We start from the raw sequence: 22,490 nt of genomic DNA, 5'->3' as shown, positions 1-22,490 counted from the left end.
AACCAATCCGTGTCGATCGCTGATCGTTTAACCTGCGATTGCAGTTGGAACTGTGTTGGTGAATATGGCCGTAAGTAAATCTGGTTTGTACGGGATGTATGGTCATTATATTTATACTCTTCTCTCACAAAAGCGGAAAGGCCGTAACAATTCAAGTGAACAAACACAAAGTAAAAGAGTTTGTCTGGCTAAAAGAGTTTTAGACTCGGTATAAACATTGGAAGACCATCTGACAGGGAAAAAACCGTGAATGACATGAAAGCACTGCTAATGCAGTGGCATAGCAAAAGAAATTAACTGCGATAAGAAGAGACACCGGTGCTGCGGTGCTAGCCGTTACAAAGGCAACGTTATCCTTATCCTTTGTTTACTGTTTACCATGGGCTAACTGTAAACGAATTTGAAATTGTTATCGTGTGCAGAATTTGTTTCCTTCTCAGTTACTTTCCACAATGCAACATGTTTGGTTTTATTCAACAGGGTAATTTTATCTTTTATTCAACAGGGTAGATTGGATCCATTTTTTTTCAAGACATTGTTCGGTAACCATGGTTACTCAAATCAAACAAAATTATTTTTGGTGGGAAGAAAATATCCTCTGACGAATTGTCAAAAATGTCATTAGATAGGTAGGCTTAATAGATTCCCTCTAAATTAGTTTTTCTTTTTTGAATTCCCAAAAATGTTCTTATTTTGAAAAACATGACTTCTTGAATAACTCACATTAAAGTCACTTTTTATGATAAGTAATACTTGAAAAAAAAAGCCATATTTCCTTTATAAATACTTCATATATTCTTCAAATATTCTCAAGGGTTCTTAATCAGTATCTCTGAGAGAGATTGTTAAAATATATTAAATATTAAATTAAATAATTAAATTAAATATTAAAAAATCCTGGTTTATAATGTGTTGGGAAGTATCGGCAATGAATCCACAAATTTGTTTAATCTTCCCATTTACGAACATTGCCGAAAAAGTTTTTTTTAGAAGTCTCTCCCGCCATTTAATCAGGTTGATTCAAGAACGAAACATGGTGGATACTACAAAATGGTACACAGTCATTGAAGATTCCACTTATAGACATTCAAACAGAATAGTTGCTTGGTGAGCATGACAGATACATACCGTCAACTAAGAGCTTAAAGTTTCTACAGAGAAATCACAATAATATCTTTCACATGCACATTAGCTTTTACCTCAGTCATGTGAAGTATTTATTTATTTGTTCAATATTGTTTGGGCCCATAGGCCTTGGCCTATAGCCAAAATTAGTGATTAGATGAGCTAGTGAGTAAGTCACTCACACAATCCCTCTATAACTCGCTTAGCCATTTGCACTGTCACTCAACCACTCACTAATATGGTTACTCACTCTAATGGTCATTGATTCGTTCACTCATCTGGTCACTGGTTTACTCACTCAGTCAATCATTTGGTCTCTGACTTGCTCATTTGCTGGCTCACTCACACTGTTACTCACTTGATCACTCACTCACTCACATGGTCACCAACGTGGTTACTCACTCACACGGTCACCGACTCGCTCTTTCATTTGGTCATCGATTTGCTCATTCACTTGTCCACTCATATTCTGACTCACTTGATCACTCATATGGATACTCACTCACTCACTTACTTGATCAATCATATGGTTACTCACACACTCGATTACTCATGATTACTCACTCTGTCACTGATGTCATAGGCAGAGATCGACTTGGAAGTCTGGGGGTGGGGGTTACGATGATGATTTCAATTCATATATACACATATACATTAGATCAGTCGACTCCACCTTTGACGCTGGGGGAAGGGGGCAATGCCCCCCCATATCTCCACTCATGACTGACTTTCTCATTCGCTGGTTCATTCATACTGTCATTCACTCAGTCACTCATATGGTTACTCGCTCACTGTGGTTCACTCGTACTGTCACTCACCCACCCGATCACTCATGGTTACTCACTCACTCTGTCACTGGCTTGGTCATTCTGCTGGTTCACACACTCAGTAACTTTTGTGTCCATGTCTTGTATACACCTATACCCCAAGGGAGTATTTTGATGGCTTGTAAAAAGTTGCTGCTTAAATTGCAAGTAGGAATAAGATTGCGAGGTTATCGAAAGTGCTCTGAATTACGTCGATTTGAAAAGAGTGTAAAGCCAGGTTTTCCTAGAAGCAGGTTTCTACAGTGCATGTAGAAACTGCTCCATGTAGAAACAGTGCGTCTACAAAAAAACCAGAAATTCAGGTTTTTAACCAATCAGCATTTTCACGCTGCACATGGCGCAGAAATTCTACTTCTAGGAAAACCTGTCTTAATGGAAATTGTTTTGATAACAGTACTGAAACCTGTTTCACTCAAATTATTGTTAGATCAACAATATACTAATTGAAATTGCCTTACTTCTCTGTCATAAGGTGAAACAGACATGATAAAGTCGATGGCATGAGACACTGATGTTATGGAGATCACTCATCATATCCAGAGCATTGTTTTGATAATGTTATTGTGCAGTCATTCATGTAAGTATGAAGCCTGTGTTATTTCATACAACTTTATACAATACTTGCCACAATATTTACTTGACCAATAACATTTATTACTATTATAAAGATCACTCATGCATATTCTGTCGAGGAACTTTCCTCTCGAAATGAGTCTGTACTGTAAATGACAATCAGTGGATGATCATGCGAACCTACACAGTCAGTTGCTCCTCCTGGCACAATGCCCTGGATGGTTTACGGATATTTCATCTCTGACATTTTGCTCCGACGTTTTGTCTCCGGACATTTTGCCCCTGACGATTCACCCCAGACATGTCGCCTGCCTTGACCATATAAGTGATGAAGTGAATGGCTGAGTGACCATAAAAGTGACCAAAAAAGTGTCTGAGTGACCATAAAAGTGACCAAAAAAGTGTCTGAGTGACCATAAAAGTGACCAAGCAAGTGTCTGAGTGATCATATGAGTGACTGAGTTGGTGAGTGACTGTATGGGTGAATGACAGTAGGGGACACAGAGTGTGGTCACTCATACCATCACTAACTTGATCATGAAAATAGTCATTCACACGGTCACTCCCTTGACTATTCATACAGTCATGCAGTTTGCCACTCATATGGTCACTAATTTGATCATTAATACAGTCAGGCACTTAGTCACTTATATGGTTACTCACTCACTCATACAATCACTCACAGTCACTTCATCATTCATATGGTTATTTGCTCAACCATGCAGTCACACTCAACCTAGCAGTCACTCACACTCAACCGTGCAGTCACTCACACTCAACCTAGCAGTCACTCACACTCAACCGTGCACTCACACTCACTCATTCGGCCACTCACCCACTTGTACACTCACTTGCCTACTCATGCAGACAGTGACTTACTTACTCATATGCTCAGGGCAGTCCAATGTCAGGAGTAAAATGCCAGAAGCGAAATGTACCACTGAAGAAACGTACCAGGGACAAAATTTCTGTAAACCATTTCGCTTGTGCTCACTTAGTGAAGATAGGATCACATTACCTCCAGGATGCTATTGGATGTATTTGTCGCCAATAATGCTGGGAGCACTATAAACCATCAGCTTATGGTATTAACTCTTTAACACGCTCAGATATTTCTTGTCGAAGTGGACTCATCCAAGTTTTGACTATTTCTTATCTCCTCATCCCTCTGTGCAACTTACACCTGTCTTTCCTTCCCCCCCCCCCCCGACGAGAGCTTTCATCTCGTGTGCGAGAAATTAATTCCCTGAAAACTCACTGACAAACAATTTGTTGACAAAGTGACATAACGGATGAAAAAATGGGGGGGGGGGGGGTGAGTGAGCAGATGAACAAATGAGCAAGTCAGTGAGTAGGTCAGTGAGGGAGTCACTCACACCATCAGTGCTGTCTTAACACATGGGTCCACCCTGGCCTCAAGTCCGAGAGGAGTCTCAGAAAAATAAGTAGTTGAATTTTTTGAGAATTTCCCAGGTAGGGCCTCAGCAAAATCACTTGGCCCGGGGACCCATGATGATCTTAAGACAGCCCTGCATACCATCAGTCACTCAATCACTCACTCACTTGGTCATTCGTACTGTCACTCACCTGCATAGTTACTTACTCATTCACACAGTCACTCAGGCAGTTACTCACTCACTGGTTTGTTCATACTGTAACTCACTCGGTCACTTATATGGTCACTCACTCACATTGTCACAAACTCACTCACTCACTCACTCACTCAGTCACTGACTTGGTCATTGAATGGTTTGCTCATACTGTAACTCGCTCAGCCACTTATGTGATCACTCACTCACACGATCACAGACTCACTCACTGACTTGGCCATTCATTCATTCACTCATACTGTAACTCAATCTCTGTCATTTATATGATCATTCACTCACTCACTCACTCACTCACTCACTAATTTGCTCATTCACTGGTGTTAACTCATACTGTTACTCACACTCCATTGCTTATATGGTAACTAACTCCGTCACTGATTTAGTCATTCACTGGTTTGCTCATACTGTCACTCACATGTTTACTCACTCGCTCCCCCAGTAGCACACCAATATACAACAACGTAGAGATTTCGATACTATACAACGTCGTTACTGATATCCTTCAATGTACAAATGGCATGCATTTTTCGACATAGTTCGACTATTAATTTAGATTATTTCAAAAGGGACCAATTTTCGTACAAGATTCTATTCTCCTTCGAAACGAATACTAAATACTTGAAAGCAAAACTATTATAGAGAAAAAAAGAAAATGTTTCAGAGTTTATTGAGCCAATATATTTTTATTATATTGTTTTTGATATCGGGCATGTAAAAATTTTCGACCTCTTTCCAATGTTCTGTATTCATTTGACACTTCGACGTCATACTGTCACTCACATGTTTACTCAATTACTTATTTGGTCACTTGCTCAATCACTCTGTCACTCACTCACTGGTGACAAAGTGTTGTCTGTGAATTTTCCCAGCAGTCACAGACTCCCTCAGTCATTCAGTCACTGATTTGGTCATTCACTGGTTTGATTATACTGCCACTCACTCAATCACTCATATGGTTACTCAGACATTCACTAGCTCATTCACTCATATGGTTACTCAGACATTCACTAGCTCATTCACCAACTCATTCAGTCACTTGAATAAACTAACGGACAATGCCTTTTTCTTCTTGTTTATGCTGTTCTTTCCTAACTTTTCTCAGATTAATTAATTTACAAATATGTCATCGAATATTGCACTTGGAAACAGGGAGTTGGTGCTGTGGGTGCAACCATTGTAATTTGTGTCATAGGGATGAGCTCCTACTGAATTGGTTCAGAAATCGAAATTTTTACACTTGAAGATGAAGACGAGCAATCACAGGTATACCAAACACTTCCGACGTCCCTGTACCCCAAAACATTTTTTCATGCAGTGGTGTCGGAGCCTAGAGTTCACTGGGTGCTTGAGCACAGGCGGTAATTTGTGGCATGAGTCAGAGCACTCCCAGAATCATTCAGAAATCAATTTCCTGTATAAAAATACCTATATAAATTCAAACCCCACCGGCGCCACAATGGTGGTCCTATGAAGTTCGTTTTCTGTGTTTTCCAACTTTGAGGTGCGAATGTGAGCCAATGTGCCTGTTAAAAAGTTTTACCACAAATGGTACAAATATTCAATCGCTACACTTCACTCACAGATGGCAGCACTGAAAATTCAAAACATGACACTAGATACCCACTAAGACTGTTAGGTACCTACACTCACGCACAATGTGTGCCAGTGGCATATTTATGGGAAGGGGGGGGGGGGTGCTTAGCAGTACTTTGTCCATAGCCAATAAACAGGGAAAAATAAAATTTTATCAACAAAAATATGCCTTCTAGAAGATATCGAAAACAATTATACAGTACATTATTATATTTATACATATGAGAAACGCATCAATGATTCAGAACCCCTTGCGCCACCTATCAAAGAAGACTTACAAGTCTTCGATTAAAATCAGCAATCAAATTTTGATGAGTTTACCGCAGACGGTTGTGATTTGTCAGAGGCAAAACAACATTAATAAAACTCTCAAACTGGAGCCGTCCTTGGCTTTCATGTTATGTTTGACTGTAATCACAAAAAGCCTGCGATAGCTACACTTTGCGAGTTTTACTAACAATGTTTTACCATGCACGAATAACAACTGTTAAAATTTCGAGGCAAACTTGATAATTTAACTAATATTATCGCTTATAAAATATTAGCTAATATCATATGATAGTGCTTTTTTTTTATATGGCACATTAATCAAAATCCGGTTACTAACTTCAATCGAAGAATTGTAACAGTTTTATTTGGTAAGTGGCGCAGGTGGTTCTAGTTCATTCATGTTTTTCGAACTGTAGAAATATACAGGGTGATACTTAATTCATTGGGAAAACTTTAAGAGGTGATACAAGACACATAAACACGCGTTTTTGATCGTAGAATGTGCTGTTGAATCGCAGTAGCAAAGGTGGTAGAGGGTGTTTTTGGAGAACGATTTTCTGATTTTTTCCGACAGATTTGCTGCGATATGTGCTATTATTCATTTGAGGGTGCATATGCATATTCGGATTGGATTGGAGTTTTTTTTATATAGGTGCAAGGACCATCAAGGTTATGCTGCGCCAAACAATGATTAATAGGTATAATGACTTGTGGTAGAATTTGCGTTACCATATTGCCATGTCCGGAAAATTTACAGATAACAATTCACTGCTAGGAAAATTCACTGACTAACAATTCACCGACAACAGTTCGATTAGAGTCAGCATGGGAGTGAGCGATTGAGTTACTGAGTCAGTGAGAGAGGAGTGAGTGAGTGACCTAGTGAGTATGTGAGTGAGTGACCTAGTGAGTATGTGAGTCAGTGAGTGACCTAGTGAGTAAGTGAGTGAGTGAATTAGTTTTAACCTATTAGTGTCACAAATGATTAAAAAATCTGTTATTAAATAAATTAAAACTTATTCACTGGGTCACTCACTTACTCACTAGATCACTCATCCATTCAGTAGCTCACTCACTCAGTAGCTTGTTCACTCACTCACTCAATCCCTCGCTCACTGACTCAGTAACTCAATCGCTCACTCCCTCTCATCGAACTGTTGTCGGTGAATTTTCTTAGCGGTGGATTTTCCTCGCGGTGAATTGCATGGCGGTGAGTTTTCCGTAAACCCCATATTGCACCATGGGAAAACCTACCACATCACAATATCCTGCGTCCCGGGTGGCAACAATCTTCGTTGCAGGTCCGACGCACATATTTATCCTGGAGAGCTGCGATTGGAAATTTTCAGGCAATTGCAACACTAAGCGCTAGTATGTCAAAAAAAATTTGAAGCAATGAATTTTTCCCAGAAAAAATAAGCAGATCTGTTTGGTTTTTTTTTTTGTCTCTCGCCTTGAGCTGCGTGGAGGGATGTATTATACAGAGCCTGTTGCTCCGTGGTGGAATCGAAAGTAACCCGGGTCCCAATGATCTACCGAAAGGTAAAAAATCTGAGTCAACCTTGAGTCGATGATATTTTCAGACCTAGCAACTACCTCGAAAGAACACCACCTTCTCCTCATGGTTTCGAAAAACGCCTCCGTCGTATTTCAGAGAATGGTGAATTTTCGGATCATTCGTGTTCGGGGGGGGGGGGGGGGGGCTTCCAAGGTATGAATCATCCTGCTGATTTATCTGAAATAAAGTCACTACTCATTCTCATTCATAACAACAATATGCTCAAGGCTTTACGGTATCTATCAGACTACGTTGAAAACTTCATTTTGGAAGAAAATATGGATTTTCATTTTTTTATTTCTTATAAAAGCCCTATTTGTTGTGATTCCAAAACGGGCCTTGTTTTGTTTATATGATGCTTAGAATCAAAGTTACGTTCACTTCAGTGTTGCGTTTTTACATACAAGTAATACGCGAATAAAGACTTTAAACATGCTTTACGAAGAATGTTATTTTTTTGACATTTTATTTGACTTTGTGACACGATTAGTAAAGATTGATGCATTGCATCCTTACGAAATTTTAATGTGATATTTTGCCATATATTGTTGAGGTTATGAACCAAAATCTAAGGTCTATCACATATATTTTTTGAATTACAGTGTGTTATAGACAAAATGTTGGATGAAATTTCAAAAAATTCACACGTACTTAAACATACACTGAAGAGCCAAAAAAACTGGTTCACCTGCCTAATATCGTGTAGGGCCCCCGCGAGCTTTGCAGAAGTGCCGCAACACGACGTAGCATGGACTCGACTAATGTCTGAAGTAGTGCTGGAGGTAATTGACACCATGAATCCTGCAGGGCTGTCCATAAATCCGTAGCAGTAAGAGGGGGGTGGAGATCTCTTCTGAACAGCACGTTGCAAGGCATCCCAGATATGTTCAATAATGTTCTTGTCTGGGGATTTTGGTGGCCAGCGGAAGTGTCTAAAGTCAGAAGAGTGTTCCTGGAGCCACTTTGTAGCAATTCTGGACGTGTCGCATTGTCCTGCTAAAATTGTCCAAGTCCGTCGGAATGCACAATGGACATGAATGGGTGCAGGTGATCAGACAGGATGCTTACGTACCTGTCACCTGTCAGAGTCGTATCTAGACGTATCAGGGGTCCCATATCATGCCAACTGCACACGCCCTATACCATCATAGAGCCTCCACCAGCTTGAACAGTCCCCTGTTGACATGTAGGGTCCATGGATTCATGAGGTTGTTTCTCTCCATACCCGTACACGTCCATCAGCTCGAAGCAATTGGAACCGAGACTCGTCAGACCAGACAACGTGTTTCTAGTCCTCAACAGTCCAGTGTCGGTGTTGTCGGGCCCAGGCGAGGCGTAAAGCTTTGTGTCGTGCAGTCATCAAGGGTACACGAGTGGGCCTTCGGCTCCGAAAGCCCATATCGATGATGTTTCGTTGAATGGTTCGCACGCTGACACTTGTTGATGGCCCAGCATTGAAATCTGCAGCAATTTGCGGAAAGGTTGCACGTCTGTCACGTTTAATGATTCTCGTCAGTCCCGTTCTTGCATGATCTTTTTCCGGCCGCAGCGATGTCGTAGATTTAATTTTTTTACCGGATTCCCGATATTCACGGTACACTCGTGAAATGGTCGTACGTGAAAATGCAAATTTCATCGCTACCTCGGAGATGCCATGTCCCATCTCTCGTGCGCCGACTATAACACCACGTTCAAACTCACTTAAATCTCGATAACCTGCCATTGTAGCAGCAGGAACTGATCTAACTATGCCAGACACTTGTTGTGTTATATAGGCGTTGCCGACCGCAGCGCCGTACTCTGATTGGTTCCATATCTCTTTATTTGCATACGCATGCCTGTACCAGTTTTTTTGGCTTTTCAGTTTTTTCGTGGTCTCTCTGTCTCGACGAAGTCTACTGCAACAGAGTGCATTAATTCTGCGATCAGTTTTATTCAAAATTCACGCGAACTTTCAGCAGATGACTTACTGATTGATACCGCTCATGTGATCCCGCCGAGATCCCGGAAAGGTTCGGACGACAACTCCTCCGATTCCCTCTGTCCTGTTATAGTGCGTTTTGTTCGGCGCGTTGATAGAGACAATGCGCTTAATTCTTTTCGAATCAGGAGAAATACAATCAATCGTGCTGATGATCGTCGGGGTAGGGATCTGGATTTTGTGCCAGTGGTGGACGGTGCCGCTATGGTGGTCGAGTGGTCATAGTGACGGACTCGCATCGCGGGGACCCGAGACCGACCATGGCCCCCGCTCTGTCCCCATAGGGGATATAAGCTGGTCACCCAGAGGGTTTGGGCCATGGTGGAAGAGCGATGCAATATCCGGAGCACTAAGCACAGCACCAAAAGACCACCAGCGGATAATAAGACAAAAAGTTGAGCATGGGCAGGTGCGTACGCACGTCGCCAGCAGGCCACGAAGGGGGGGGGGCCCACAAATAACTATAGACACACATATATAAGATATATAAACATATAAGCATATAAACACACATATATATATATAATATATACAAGACAGGCGACATTCTCCATTGACAGCAACGGGAATCAACGAACTTCATTGTCTATCAGAAATGGCGCACAAAGACACCGCGAGACAACCCCAAAATATCTCATCTCATGCCAGAGGATCATAGTCTGATTCTGATGAAGGGTTGTCATCACCTTGTGAGGTAACTGAAACATTCGTATTTTGGCATTGTTTCGTGACTTATTTTGTCTTCGTTCGAAATGACGTATCTAATAAGGCGCTTAATTCTTTCGATTCTGGAGTGTTTTCTCAGTAACTGTTTCTTCCAAGAAAACATTTTTCAGAAAATCGTATCTTAAGAGCTGCAAAATATTATTCGCGCCTTAGGCGGCAGCTATTTGTAAGACCGAGAGTGAGCAAAACAGTGACTTAGAGCGTGACTCATACGAATGACCAAAAGAGTCACCTAGAGTTTTAGGAGTTAACGTTGATACAGGTAATTTTCAACGGATTGATTTAATGCAATATTATCGTATAGAACTTACGAAAATTTCATGAATTGCGGGCAATATTGCATATTTCGGATCCCCCCCACTCCCCATAGATCCAAGCCTGCCCTCCAGGATCAGGGAAAAAATCATTTCGGTGGGCCGCAAAGCCTTTTTCTCATCGGGCCGCAAAATGCTTCCCTGGTCGTAACTCTGCTCATTTCATGTTCATGTCGATCATGGACAGATCTTTTTTTTTTTCTTTACAGCCGTCTATTATTGAATATTGCTCTTGGGATTGTAATTGTTGAGATCGCGCGTATTGCTCTTGTGAAAGACTTTTCATTTTCCCTGAACAAAACGAGGCAGAGACGTTGCACGTCTGAGCATCCAAACGAAAATCTAGACGTTCCAAAAACATTGGATAATATTTTTTCCCCCAATGTTCTTGAGCTGTCACCAAGCTGAGCCCGTTGTTTATTTGTTCCTTCTCTCGGCCCACTCCGTTTTGAACATTTAAGAAGCAATTAGAAACTGAAATGCATCAGGTGGTGAAATTCACTTTCTTCTACGCGCTCATTCAGGTGGCGAGGATCTTGATGTACAATGAGACGGCTGAGATGCGCGATCTGGAAACTAACAAAACCGCTCTGGACATCACCACCACCACTACCAAGAAAACTTGTGCCGAATACCAAGAGGAGCCCAAGGAACGGGACCAGCCTGACGGACTCATACGCCTCGCTGCGATGATATCACGCGAAGTCACCCCTCCGTTCTTGTACAAGTTGCCTTGGCATCACTTTTTTGGCTCGGCGATGTGCCTGTTCGTTTTCGCCTGGATCTTGAGGAAGATGGATGTTTCCAAGCGTCAAAAACGGGCGAACGCGACTCTCTTAGGCGGCACGCCGAATGCGATCCCGAACCGTGGGCACGAGTACCAGCTTCTCGACGACGAACTTGCCCGCACGCACCTCGGCGATGTACCGGGCGATGGATTAGACCCGCGAGGACAACGCGATGGAGTTCCTGCTTCCCTCGTCCGAGAAATGAAGGACATGCGACGCGCCATGCTCTTCGCGTGCCGCAAGCCCCACATCAACGGGAGCACCCTCGAAACTCCGCACATGAACCTCGGCAACGACCTCGGAAGTTCGCGCCAGAAACTCGGCAGCGACCTGGGAACTCTGCGTCACGAGGTGGATTGCCTGAACCAGAAACTCGGCAGCGACCTGGAAACTCTGCGTCGCGATACCAATCGCCTGAACCAGAAGCTCGACAACGACCTGGGAACTTTGAGCGACGAGATGAATTGCCTGAGAACGTTGGTCGTCCGGCGTATGGCGGAGAACCCCGCAAGAGAAATGTGCAGCGGGTCGTGGACCCTCGAGAACCCGGATATTGGAGTGGTGGAAGAGGATTCAAATCCGTAGAAAACTGATCAGACCACTCTATTTACATGAACTGGAAATTTACACTGGCGCAATATTAAAAAAACAATTGTGATAGTTAAGGTGATCCAGTCGTTGGTGATTTTATTTTATTTCTGTAATCACTAATGCGATACTACATCTTTTTTCTTTTATGTTGTTGCACATTATTCTTTATCGTTTACGTCACTAAAACACGTAATGCAAGAAGGGTCGTATGAATCGACGATCAGCCAGAGGCGCTGGAGCTTTGTGCCACTACCCAAACTTGATTTGCAGGGGCTTTCGAGATGAGCCGTAGAAATTCACTTACAGCCGGGGACTCTTGAGCTATCGGTCACGACCCAGACTTGATTCGCAGGGGCTGTCGAGATCGGTCGTAAAAATCCACTTACAGCCAGGGACTCTTGAGCTATGGGTCCTGATTCACACTTGATTCGCAGGGGCTTTCAAGATGAGCAGTAGAAATCGACTTACAGCCGGGGACTCTTGAGCTATCGGTTACGACCCAGACTTGATTCGCAGGGGCTTTCGAGATCGGTCGTAAAAATCCAATTACAGCCAGGGCCCCTTGAACTATGGGTCCTGATTCATACTTGATTCGCAGGGGCTTTCGAGATGAGCCATAGAAATCCACTTACAGCCGGGGACTCTTGAGCTATCGGTTACGATCCAGACTTGATTCGCAGGGGCTTTCGAGATCGGTCGTAAAAATCCACTTACAGCCAGGGACTCTTGAGCTATGGGTCCTGATTCACACTTGATTCGCAGGGGCTTTCGAGATGAGCCGTAGAAATCCACTTACAGCCGGGGACTCTTGAGCTATCGGTTACGACCCAGACTTGATTCGCAGGGGCTTTCGAGATCGGTCGTAAAAATCCACTTACAGCCAGGGACTCTTGAGCTATGGGTCCTGATTCAAACTTGATTCGCAGGGGCTTTCGAGATGAGCCGTAGAAATCCACTTACAGCCGGGGACTCTTGAGCTATCGGTCACGACCCAGACTTGATTCGCAGGGGCTTTCGAGATCGGTCGTAAAAATCCACTTACAGCCAGGGACCCTTGAACTATGGGTCCTGATTCACACTTGATTCGCAGGGGCTTTCGAGATGAGCCGTAGAAATCCACTTACAGCCAGGGACTCTTGAGCTATCGGTTACGACCCAGACTTGATTCGCAGGGGCTTCCCAGACGAGTCGTACAAACAAACTCTACAGTCTACTTATCGCATCACTGGTTTTACCAGTTTTGAAAAATAAATAGTCCCATGGGTCGCGAAGCTGATCTTGCTTTTGATTTCGGGTCGTGGCTGAAAAAGGTTAAGAACCCCCTGCTCTAATTCCATCAACAATGTGCAGGTTATACGTAGAAAAGTCACCTCGATCGCATCTTGTCTAAACCACGAGAGCCTAGGAGGAATACTATTTTACTGTTTGCCTTATTAGCGTACTTTAGAAGGTGGCTGGGAAAATCCTGGAATGGGGCCCGTCTGAACGCATGGTCAGAAAGGCGCATTTATAGTTTCGCCGCCCGTAGGTCACATGGATTTTGCCGCCCTTCTCCCATTCTCTAGTCTACTTTTCTTGACTATTCTTTCCTCGAATTCGCCACTTTGTGCCATAATTCGCTTGCACTTCCCCCCCCCCCCAACTTCTGCAAGTGCACCCGTTTCTCTAAGTCAGTCGCTCTTTAGGTCACTCCCATGCTCACACACCATCTGAGTCACTCTTTTAGTCATTCACATGTGTTTTCACGCTGTTTTGATCACTCACGTGCTTGCACATTGTTTTAGGCCCTCACATACTCTATGCCACTCTTTTGGTCGTTCACTGACATGGTTCCTTGCTTTATAGGTAACTCTTTTGATCATTTACACGTTTGCGTATGCTTTATGTCATTTATCCTCTGGTCATGCACACGCTCTTGGTCACTCTTTAGGTCATTCACATGCTTGCACACGCTCTAGGTCACTCTTTTGATCACTCACTGATCCAGTCCCTTTGTCTCGTCGGAGGCAGATTCTCCCATTCTATTAAAATTTTTTGCCACTCAATTAAATTTATCGCCTCTCTGAACTTTTCGCCCTGGGCTATAACCCGCTGTATGGTCCCACCCGGTCACGTCTAGGGGACCCTCACAAAAATGAGATCTGGTCAAAATGTTCGAGAGTAAGCGTGTAGATTGGTAGACAGACATTTCTTGCCAGGTGGGGGGTCCTTAGAAAAATAATCACAGCCCGGGATCCCACCGTCGCCATAGTGGTGGTCGGCTGAAGTTTGTTTTCTGTGGTTCCCAACTTCGAAGCGCGAACAGATGTGTATTTATGGGGGGGGGGAAGCTTTGCGGGCTGTAGCCCAAGGCGGTAAGTTCGGAGGGGCGGCAAATTTGAGAAATGAGTGTTAAAGAAAATTACAGTAAAACTCCCTCTTAACGGACACCCCCCTCAGATGCGGTCACCTCCTCTATTATTTCCCCCGTATAATAAAAGTTCAATTTCAAACTCCTGATTTAAGGTCACCCTTGTTTGTCCCACCGGTGCCCGCAAAAGAGTGGTTTTACTGTATTGGAATAGGAGAAGCGTGGTGAAATGTTTTAAACCCCACAAGTGGTAAAACCAGTGCGTCTTAAGGCATGGGCCCACACGGGTACTGCCCGGGGGACTAAAGGTAAGAGGGGCCTCAAAAAAATGAGATCTGGTTGAAATTTTCGAGAATTTGCCTTGTAGGGCCTCAGAAAAATCACTTTGCCCGGGGCCCATGATGCTCTTAAGACGGACCTAGGTAAAACGTCTGCCTCTGAGTAGAGTGTGTGACACTAAATCAGTGAGTGATCAAACGAGTGCCCTACAGGATTTGCAAGCATGTGAGTGAACTAAAGAAGGCGCAAGCATCTGAGGGATCAAAATAGTGACCAAGAGAGTAAAAAACTAGTCAGTCAGTAACCAAAAGAATGAACTAGAGAATGTCTAAGCGTGAGAGTGACCTGGAGATCAAGGGACTAGGGCAGTGAGTCACAAACGGAGTGACCGAAACCGTGTGTAAGCATGCGAATGACCAAAACAGTGACCTAGAGATCAAGGGCACAAGGTCAGTGAGTGGCCAAAAGATTGACCAAGAAAGTGTGCAAGCATGTGAGGGAGTAAGAGTCAGCTAGAGAGCGAGGGATTATGTCAGTTGAGTGACCAAAATAGTGACCCAGGGGAGTGAAGAAGAATGGGGGTTGACTTAACTCTACCAGACTGAGCATCAATACATCTGTTCAGAGGCGCATTTATGGTTTTGCCACCTGTGGGCTACACGCATTTTTGCCGCCCTTCTCCCATTGTAGTCTAATTTTCTCGACTGCTCTTTCCTCGAATTCGCCGCCCTGTGCTATAAACCGCTTGACTTCCCTCCCTCCCACTCCTGCAAGTAAGCCCGTGCCTCTAAAGTCACTCTTGTAGGGGTATGTAGCAGGCTAGCCAAGGCCCGGGCTCTGTCCCTCCCCTGATATTAGCCCTTCACCCCCGCGTGGCCATGCTCGAGAGGACCGGGGTTGTCGGGAGAGGGCACCCACTAGAGAATCGGAAGCGAGCACCCTGACACCCCCAGATCCTCTGTCTAAGTGCTAGCTGCAGGCGTGGAGCCTGATCCTTGGGTACTTGCTGCCCCTCTATTGCAGCGTTACCCCCATCCTGGGACAAGTCCAACACCGGCCCCAAAAAGTCCCCGGATCACTTTATTTGCAACCAAAATTTCAATTACATCATCTGTCAGACCTGACAAGACCCAGGCTCTGTTCCTTCCGGGATGTAAGCTCTTTACCCGTGTGGATTGGTTCATGCTGGGAAGGACCGGGAATGCGCCAGTGAGACACCAGCGAGCGCACCCTCCCGGCCCTTTGTCTAAAAGCCCTAGCTGCAGGAGCGGAGCCTGGTATTTTGGTTGTTGTTGTAGAGGTATCTGGCAACACTGGAGTTGACAACACAACATCATTACTCGGCAGACGATGGCAACACCCAGGCAGAAGGTAGATTGACAACAACGGGAACGAACACGCGGTCCCAGTCTCCAAGAACAAGAATGTTTCTATAAGTTTCTATTTTAGTGTCAAATTAATTGTACAATTTTAGTCTTTGCTCGCTCGGTGTTTCGGTCACTCACATGCCTGCACACTGTTTTGGTCACTCACATGTCTGCACACCGTTTTGGTTGCTGACGTGCTTACACACTGTTTTGGTCACTCACATGTCTGCACACCGTTTTGGTTGCTGACGTGCTTACACACTGTTTTGGTCACTCATATACTAGCAAACGCTTTATGTAACTCATTGACCTGATCGCGTAATTGCAATGCTTACATTCGTAGTTGTATCGGAGGAATTAATACACAGTGATTGGTAAAGAAGATAGCAAGACGTCACGAAGGGCGGAACTTTGGACGAATTTCCGCCAAATAACTCGCCATCTTTGATTCTGCGAAAATGAAAAATCTGGCTTATGAATGAATTTTTTTTTAACAATACGGTTATAATATCTTGTGCCTTTTCTCTCCAACGGGAATCGAATCCACGACCTATGCCTACCTAGCAAGCGCGCTTACCATTATGCATAGAGGCACGATCCCTTTTTTCTTTAAAACAACATGCACAGTAGCATGACTTGCTCTTTTTAACATCAGCTAATGGCCTCCAGGTGGCGACAGTAAAAAGCACCAATTAACTTCGTTCGCCAAATGTAAATTCTTCCAAGTACTTTTCTACAAGTGACGCATTGGTTCATTGCAACCAATCACGAGGCACTAAGGGCCGTATTCACCGACATGGTTTAAACTGTAGTCACAATTTTTTGATAAGAGATCAATATAGATTGGTTAAAAACCTGAATTTAACCAATCCGTGTCGATCTCTTATCAAAAAATTGTGACTACAGTTTAAACCATGTCGGTGAATACGGCCCTGAACCGCTCGTATTATACCTAGTATATTTTGGAATGCAAACTTTGTTTATACGTGACTTGGTCCCTCGCTCTGTAGGTCACACATTTGGTCATTCACATATGTGCTCATGCTGCGCTAAATCGCTCTTTTTGCTCACTCACGTGCTTGCAAACTCTCCGGGTCACTCACTGACCTAGTCCCTTGCTGTCTAAGCAGAGGTAGATTTATGAAGGGTTATACAAATTTTGCCACCCTTCTCCCATTCTACTTATTCTCTTGGCCACTCACCCCTCAAATTTACCGCCCTGGGCTATAGCCCGCTAGGGCCCCCCCCCCGTAAATACGCCACTGCATTTGTTAAGAGGCTTCCGGTGCCATAGAAACGAACGAAGTTCTTCACTCGTAGCTTTCCTTTCACTGTAAACTTAACCAGGAGCAGATGTCCTCCATTTTCAGGAAACATTAATTTCGCAATTCATTGGTTTCTTATCATTTTTTTTTCAGTATTCACAAGCGCAGAGGATAGCATCAACATAACACAGTTCGAGTCCTGCTCTTGCGATATGACTGGCGGGTCGTGCGATATTCGCTGCTGTTGCGATAAGGTATGTGTACGTCCTTTTTTGCAAATTAAATTCAACATTAGTGGTATTAGTTTATTGCGAAGGCTAAATGTTCCTCTAACATTTCCCTGTGATTCCAGGAATGCGACGAGTCCCAGAAAGAGAGTTTCTCTTGCGATCCGATGCCGGTGCGACGGAACCCCATCTACGACACGTGTTCCGATATTCGGGACGGTCCTGAACAAGGTTTCCACCGATTACTCTGCCTGCATAAGGAGAACAGCCCTTACCTAGGCCACCATTTTCATGATTACGGGATCGTCAACGACTTGCCTTCTTTGAACGACATACTCTCGAGAAGAATCGATCCGCGGATAGAAGAACAGAGCGGTTCCGTTACCGGAACCAGGTCCGGGAATTTGAACGTGGACATCGGAGGAGGGTATTATTACAGGCAAGAACTCGTCACGATATCGAGGAATTTCAGGACGTCTTCTTTGAAGCTGCCGTTCTCTGTATTCGGAGGCGTGTGCGATTCGTTTCACCCAGTACGGTATTTGGAAGACGTATCGTCCACTTGCTTGAGGGATGTACGAAGCGGGACTTTGTCCACGAAGGATTTCGAATCGCTTCTCATTGGGCCAGACGGGCAGAAACTGTTAGGCGATCCACACGACGAACTACCTTTACAAGATATAACCATGGAATACTTCTATATTCCACAACCCTGCTGTTATATAGACAGCACCGATTGCAGCAACGCCAGTGGAGGCGATTGCAGTGTAGTATCCATCAACTCAACCGAACACGATCTTGCAGAAAGTTTAGTTCTGAATGCTCGGTATGAATTCAGTTGGCGAGGGGGACGTATATACAGCGCAGACGTAAAAATCGTCTTTGGCAATGCCTCGGTGACAAACGGAGCGGTCAAACAGAAATTCTCTGCCATATTCAAGCACGTAAAGGGCAATCCTGCGAAGAATCGTAGCAACAACAAGACAGAACATCCCTCGTTCGGTTACAGGATTGGCGATTTCATCTTGAGTTACAACCAGAACGATTCAGTGAACGGCGGTTCGGATACTGACCAGAATGTGACTGATTCGTGGTCGTTGTTGAGCGTTTTGGACAGTGGTGAGTATGCCTCTAAAACCTTCCTACTTTAGTTTCTTTTTACACTGTAACAAATCTGCGCCGAAATGATGTAGAGAAGTTATTGGGGACCATACTGGACAATAGAGAGAGCTGGTTGTCTAGGGCAGTGGTTCTCAACCGGCCCCCTTGGTGGTACTGGGATACTTCAAGGGGGCCACACAAGAAAATTGAGAAAGGGGCCCATGAAAAGTGGTTTGGAGGGCTGCAGAGAGCTGAGAAGAAAAATTAAGGTGTGAAGAAATAAATCTTTTATATTAGTTACTATACACTTACAGAATCCAACAAAACAACCCATAAAACCAGGACCGTCTTAGGGCATGGACCCACCCGGGCCTCACCTCCTACATTTTGCAGCAGGTTCCCCAGGATGGGGGTTTTCACAGACCCCTCTATATTAAATTTATAGAGTGAAAAAAAAAACAAAAACCGATGAAAACCATATCAGGCCTCCAGGCTGCACCAGTCAGTCCCAATCTTGTGAGGGGTCATGCCCGGGGTTTCATGTCCATAAGTGACTCCACCTTATGATATTTTGTATATTACAATAAATTTTGATAATAAGTAGGGAATATGTAGGCTGTTTATTTCCAGCTAAGTATGGGACTACCATATCATCACTTTGCCTGGGGGGGGGGGGAAAGCTATGATGTTGAGACGGCCCTGAATAGAACTCCGACTAGCGGGGAGCTTAATAAATAATAGCCCAGTGGCCTGGGGGACAATCTTATTTGCAAAATGTTCGTTCAGTATGAATTCACTGAAAAAAATCAATTCAATACGTATAAAGGAGCTTGCTTCTAGATGAGGGCCGAAGACTCTGGGTAAGACTGGGGAGCCACGAGAAAAAAATACTGTTGAAAGGGGGCCCACGGGCAAAAAAATGTTAAGAAACACTTGTCGGGCACCTTGGAACAGCTGTGTCTGGTTTTCAATATAACATGGGGGGGGGGGCAGAGAACACGCAGAAATTGCAGAACTATACTGTGGACATGATATACGCAGGGGACATCTTAAAAAGTTTCGGGGACCCTGGATGCAGAGTTTTCTGTTAGGTCTCACTGTGAGGCCTCATTTATGAATAAAAAATTGGGGTATGGGAGGAGGGGGAGGCGGGCATACAGGATTTTATAAACATTTATAATTAGGGGAAAGTAAAAATTTCAGAATTATTGAAAATTCAAAATTAAATAAAGGGAATTTCAGATTTCTTGTGGGAAGTGTAATTTCAGAATTGATGAAGATCGAAATTTAATAGATTCAAAATTAAAGGAAGCGATAATTTTAGAGTTAAAAAAAGATATAATTTCAGAATTAATGAATATTGAGAATGAGGCCTCATTCAAGAAAAGAGGTATTGTTTCAAGAATAATGAAAATCTAGTATTGATTGAAGAAATAACTTCAAGATTAATAAAAATTGAGAATCAGTGAATGTAACAATTTCAGAATTGGTGAGGTAAACAATTTTAGATATTACTGAGAATTCAGAAACATATAACGGAAATCTCTTGAATATTGATGATAGAAATAATTTCATAATTAATCAAGATTCAGGATGAAAGGAAGAGAGAGTTTCAGAATTAATCAAGGTTCATGATGAAGGGAAGAGAGAGTTTCAGAATTAATCAAGATTCAGAATGAAGGGAAGAGAGAGTTTCAGAATTAATCAAGGTTCATGATGAAGGGAAGAGAGAATTTCAGAATTAATCAAGGTTCATGATGAAGGGAAGAGAGAATTTCAGAATTAACCAAGGTTCATGATGAAGGGAAGAGAGAATTTCAGAATTAATCAAGGTTCATGATGAAGGGAGGAGAGAGTTTCAGAATTACTCAAGATTCAGGATGAAAGGAGGAGAGAGTTTCAGAATTAATCAAGATTCAGAATGAAGGGAAGAGAGAGTTTCAGAATTAATCAAGATTCAGAATGAAGGGAAGAGAGAGTTTCAGAATTACTCAAGATTCAGGATGAAAGGAGGAGAGAGTTTCAGAATTAATCAAGATTCAGAATGAAAGGAAGAGAGAGTTTCAGAATTAATCAAGATTCAGAATGAAGGGAAGAGAGAATTTCAGAATTAATCAAGATTCAGAATGGAAAGAGGAGAGAATTTTGGAATTAATTAAGGTTTATGATGAAGGGAAGAGAGAGTTTCAGAATTAATCAAGATTCAGAATGGAAAGAGGAGAGAATTTCAGAATTAATCAAGATTCAGAATGAAAGGAAGAGAGAATTTCAGAATTAATCAAGATTCAGAATGAAAGGAAGAGAGAATTTCAGAATTAATCAAGATTCAGGATGAAAGAATTTCAGAATTAATCAAGATTCAGAATGAAGGGAAGAGAGAGTTTCAGAATTAATCAAGATTCAGAATGAAGGGAAGAGAGAATTTCAGAATTAATCAAGATTCAGAATGAAGGGAAGAGAGAATTTCAGAATTAATCAAGGTTCATGATGAAGGGAGGAGAGAGTTTCAGAATTAATCAAGATTCATGATGAAGGGAAGAGAGAATTTCAGAATTAATTAAGATTCAGAATGAAAGGAAGAGAGAATTTCAGAATTAATCAAGATTCAGAATGAAAGGAGGCAAGAGTTCCGGAATTAATCAAGATTCAGAATGAAAGGAAGAGAGAGTTTCAGAATTTATCAAGATTCAGAATGGAAAGAGGAGAGAATTTCAGAATTAATCAAGATTCAGAATGAAAGGAAGAGAGAATTTCAGAATTAATCAAGATTCAGAATGAAAGGAAGAGAGAATTTCAGAATTAATCAAGATTCAGGATGAAAGAATTTCAGAATTAATCAAGATTCAGAATGAAGGGAAGAGAGAGTTTCAGAATTAATCAAGATTCAGAATGAAGGGAAGAGAGAATTTCAGAATTAATCAAGATTCAGAATGAAGGGAAGAGAGAATTTCAGAATTAATCAAGGTTCATGATGAAGGGAGGAGAGAGTTTCAGAATTAATCAAGATTCATGATGAAGGGAAGAGAGAATTTCAGAATTAATTAAGATTCAGAATGAAAGGAAGAGAGAATTTCAGAATTAATCAAGATTCAGAATGAAAGGAGGCAAGAGTTCCGGAATTAATCAAGATTCAGAATGAAAGGAAGAGAGAGTTTCAGAATTTATCAAGATTCAGAATGAAAGGAAGAGAGAATTTGAGAATTAATCAAGGTTCATGATGAAGGGCAGAGGGAATTTCAGAATTAACCAAGATTCAGAATGAAAGAGGAAAGAGTTTCAGAATTAACCAACATTCAGAATGAAATGAAGAAATAATTTCAGAATTAGTGATGATTCAGAATTAAAGGAAAAAGGATATATAATTGCAGAGAGCTAATGAAAGGAGTAATTTTAGAAATATTGAAAATTTAGAAATTCTGAAAACAAAGTGCCTATGAAGGAATGACAGAATCAAAACTATTTCAGAATTACTGTAGGAAATGACCTGGGTGTAAGAATTTCTGATGTATGGACAATAGGTAAAGCCTGCCAAGCTACTAATTGGTCTGCAATAATTTTTCTCGTCCCACGCCTTGTCGTCGTCCCATCCGGAGTACTTACTCACAATCCTAGAAATCCCACTCACGAACAGCCAATCTGAATTATGAACTTTTCGAACACAAATTTTGATTCCATCAACAAACTATTCCGATTTCCACAGCAAATTTCTGGTAAGGAAAGTAAATAAAGCAATAAAAAAGAAAGGGGCAACGAAAGCCAGTGGAAATAACAAGAAATTTTTATTAAACTTCTTCGCTTTCTTCCAAATTAAAATTTTACAAATAACATCGAAACAGCTGCTGGTGACTTTTTTTTGGCACAGGGTAAATTACATCATTTTTCTTTTCAATTAATCATCAAGCGAAAACCAATTCATACATTGGAAAATTATATGTTGACGAATCG

At 42.5% G+C, this 22,490-nt stretch overlaps 1 protein-coding gene across 3 annotated transcripts in view; it reads left to right on the top strand.

The window, feature by feature from the left end:
• The first annotated feature begins 349 nt into the window (after positions 1 to 349).
• LOC149067864 (tectonic-2-like) overlaps positions 350 to 22,490 on the top strand; it is a 126,093-nt gene continuing 103,952 nt past the window's right edge. Inside the window, exons 1-4 of one of the 3 annotated variants that reach the window (XM_089252216.1) lie at positions 350 to 481; positions 2,425 to 2,529; positions 17,371 to 17,471; positions 17,570 to 18,563. In XM_089252216.1, the coding sequence (XP_089108342.1) occupies positions 2,469 to 2,529; positions 17,371 to 17,471; positions 17,570 to 18,563 (1,156 nt within the window). In that variant the 5' untranslated portion in view covers positions 350 to 481; positions 2,425 to 2,468. Of the gene's footprint in view, positions 630 to 2,424; positions 2,530 to 17,370; positions 17,472 to 17,569; positions 18,564 to 22,490 lie in introns of all 3 variants that reach the window. The other 2 variants (XM_089252218.1, XM_089252217.1) reach the window with 2 other exon arrangements.

This window comes from Pholcus phalangioides, unplaced genomic scaffold (genome assembly GCF_987345545.1).
Source record: "Pholcus phalangioides strain wild (caught in Gottingen) unplaced genomic scaffold, Ppha-v1.0 ptg000028l_1, whole genome shotgun sequence".
NCBI lineage: Eukaryota > Metazoa > Arthropoda > Arachnida > Araneae > Pholcidae > Pholcus > Pholcus phalangioides.
Note: the sequence above shows the minus strand (reverse complement) of the source record. Positions and strands in the feature narration are given on the sequence as shown.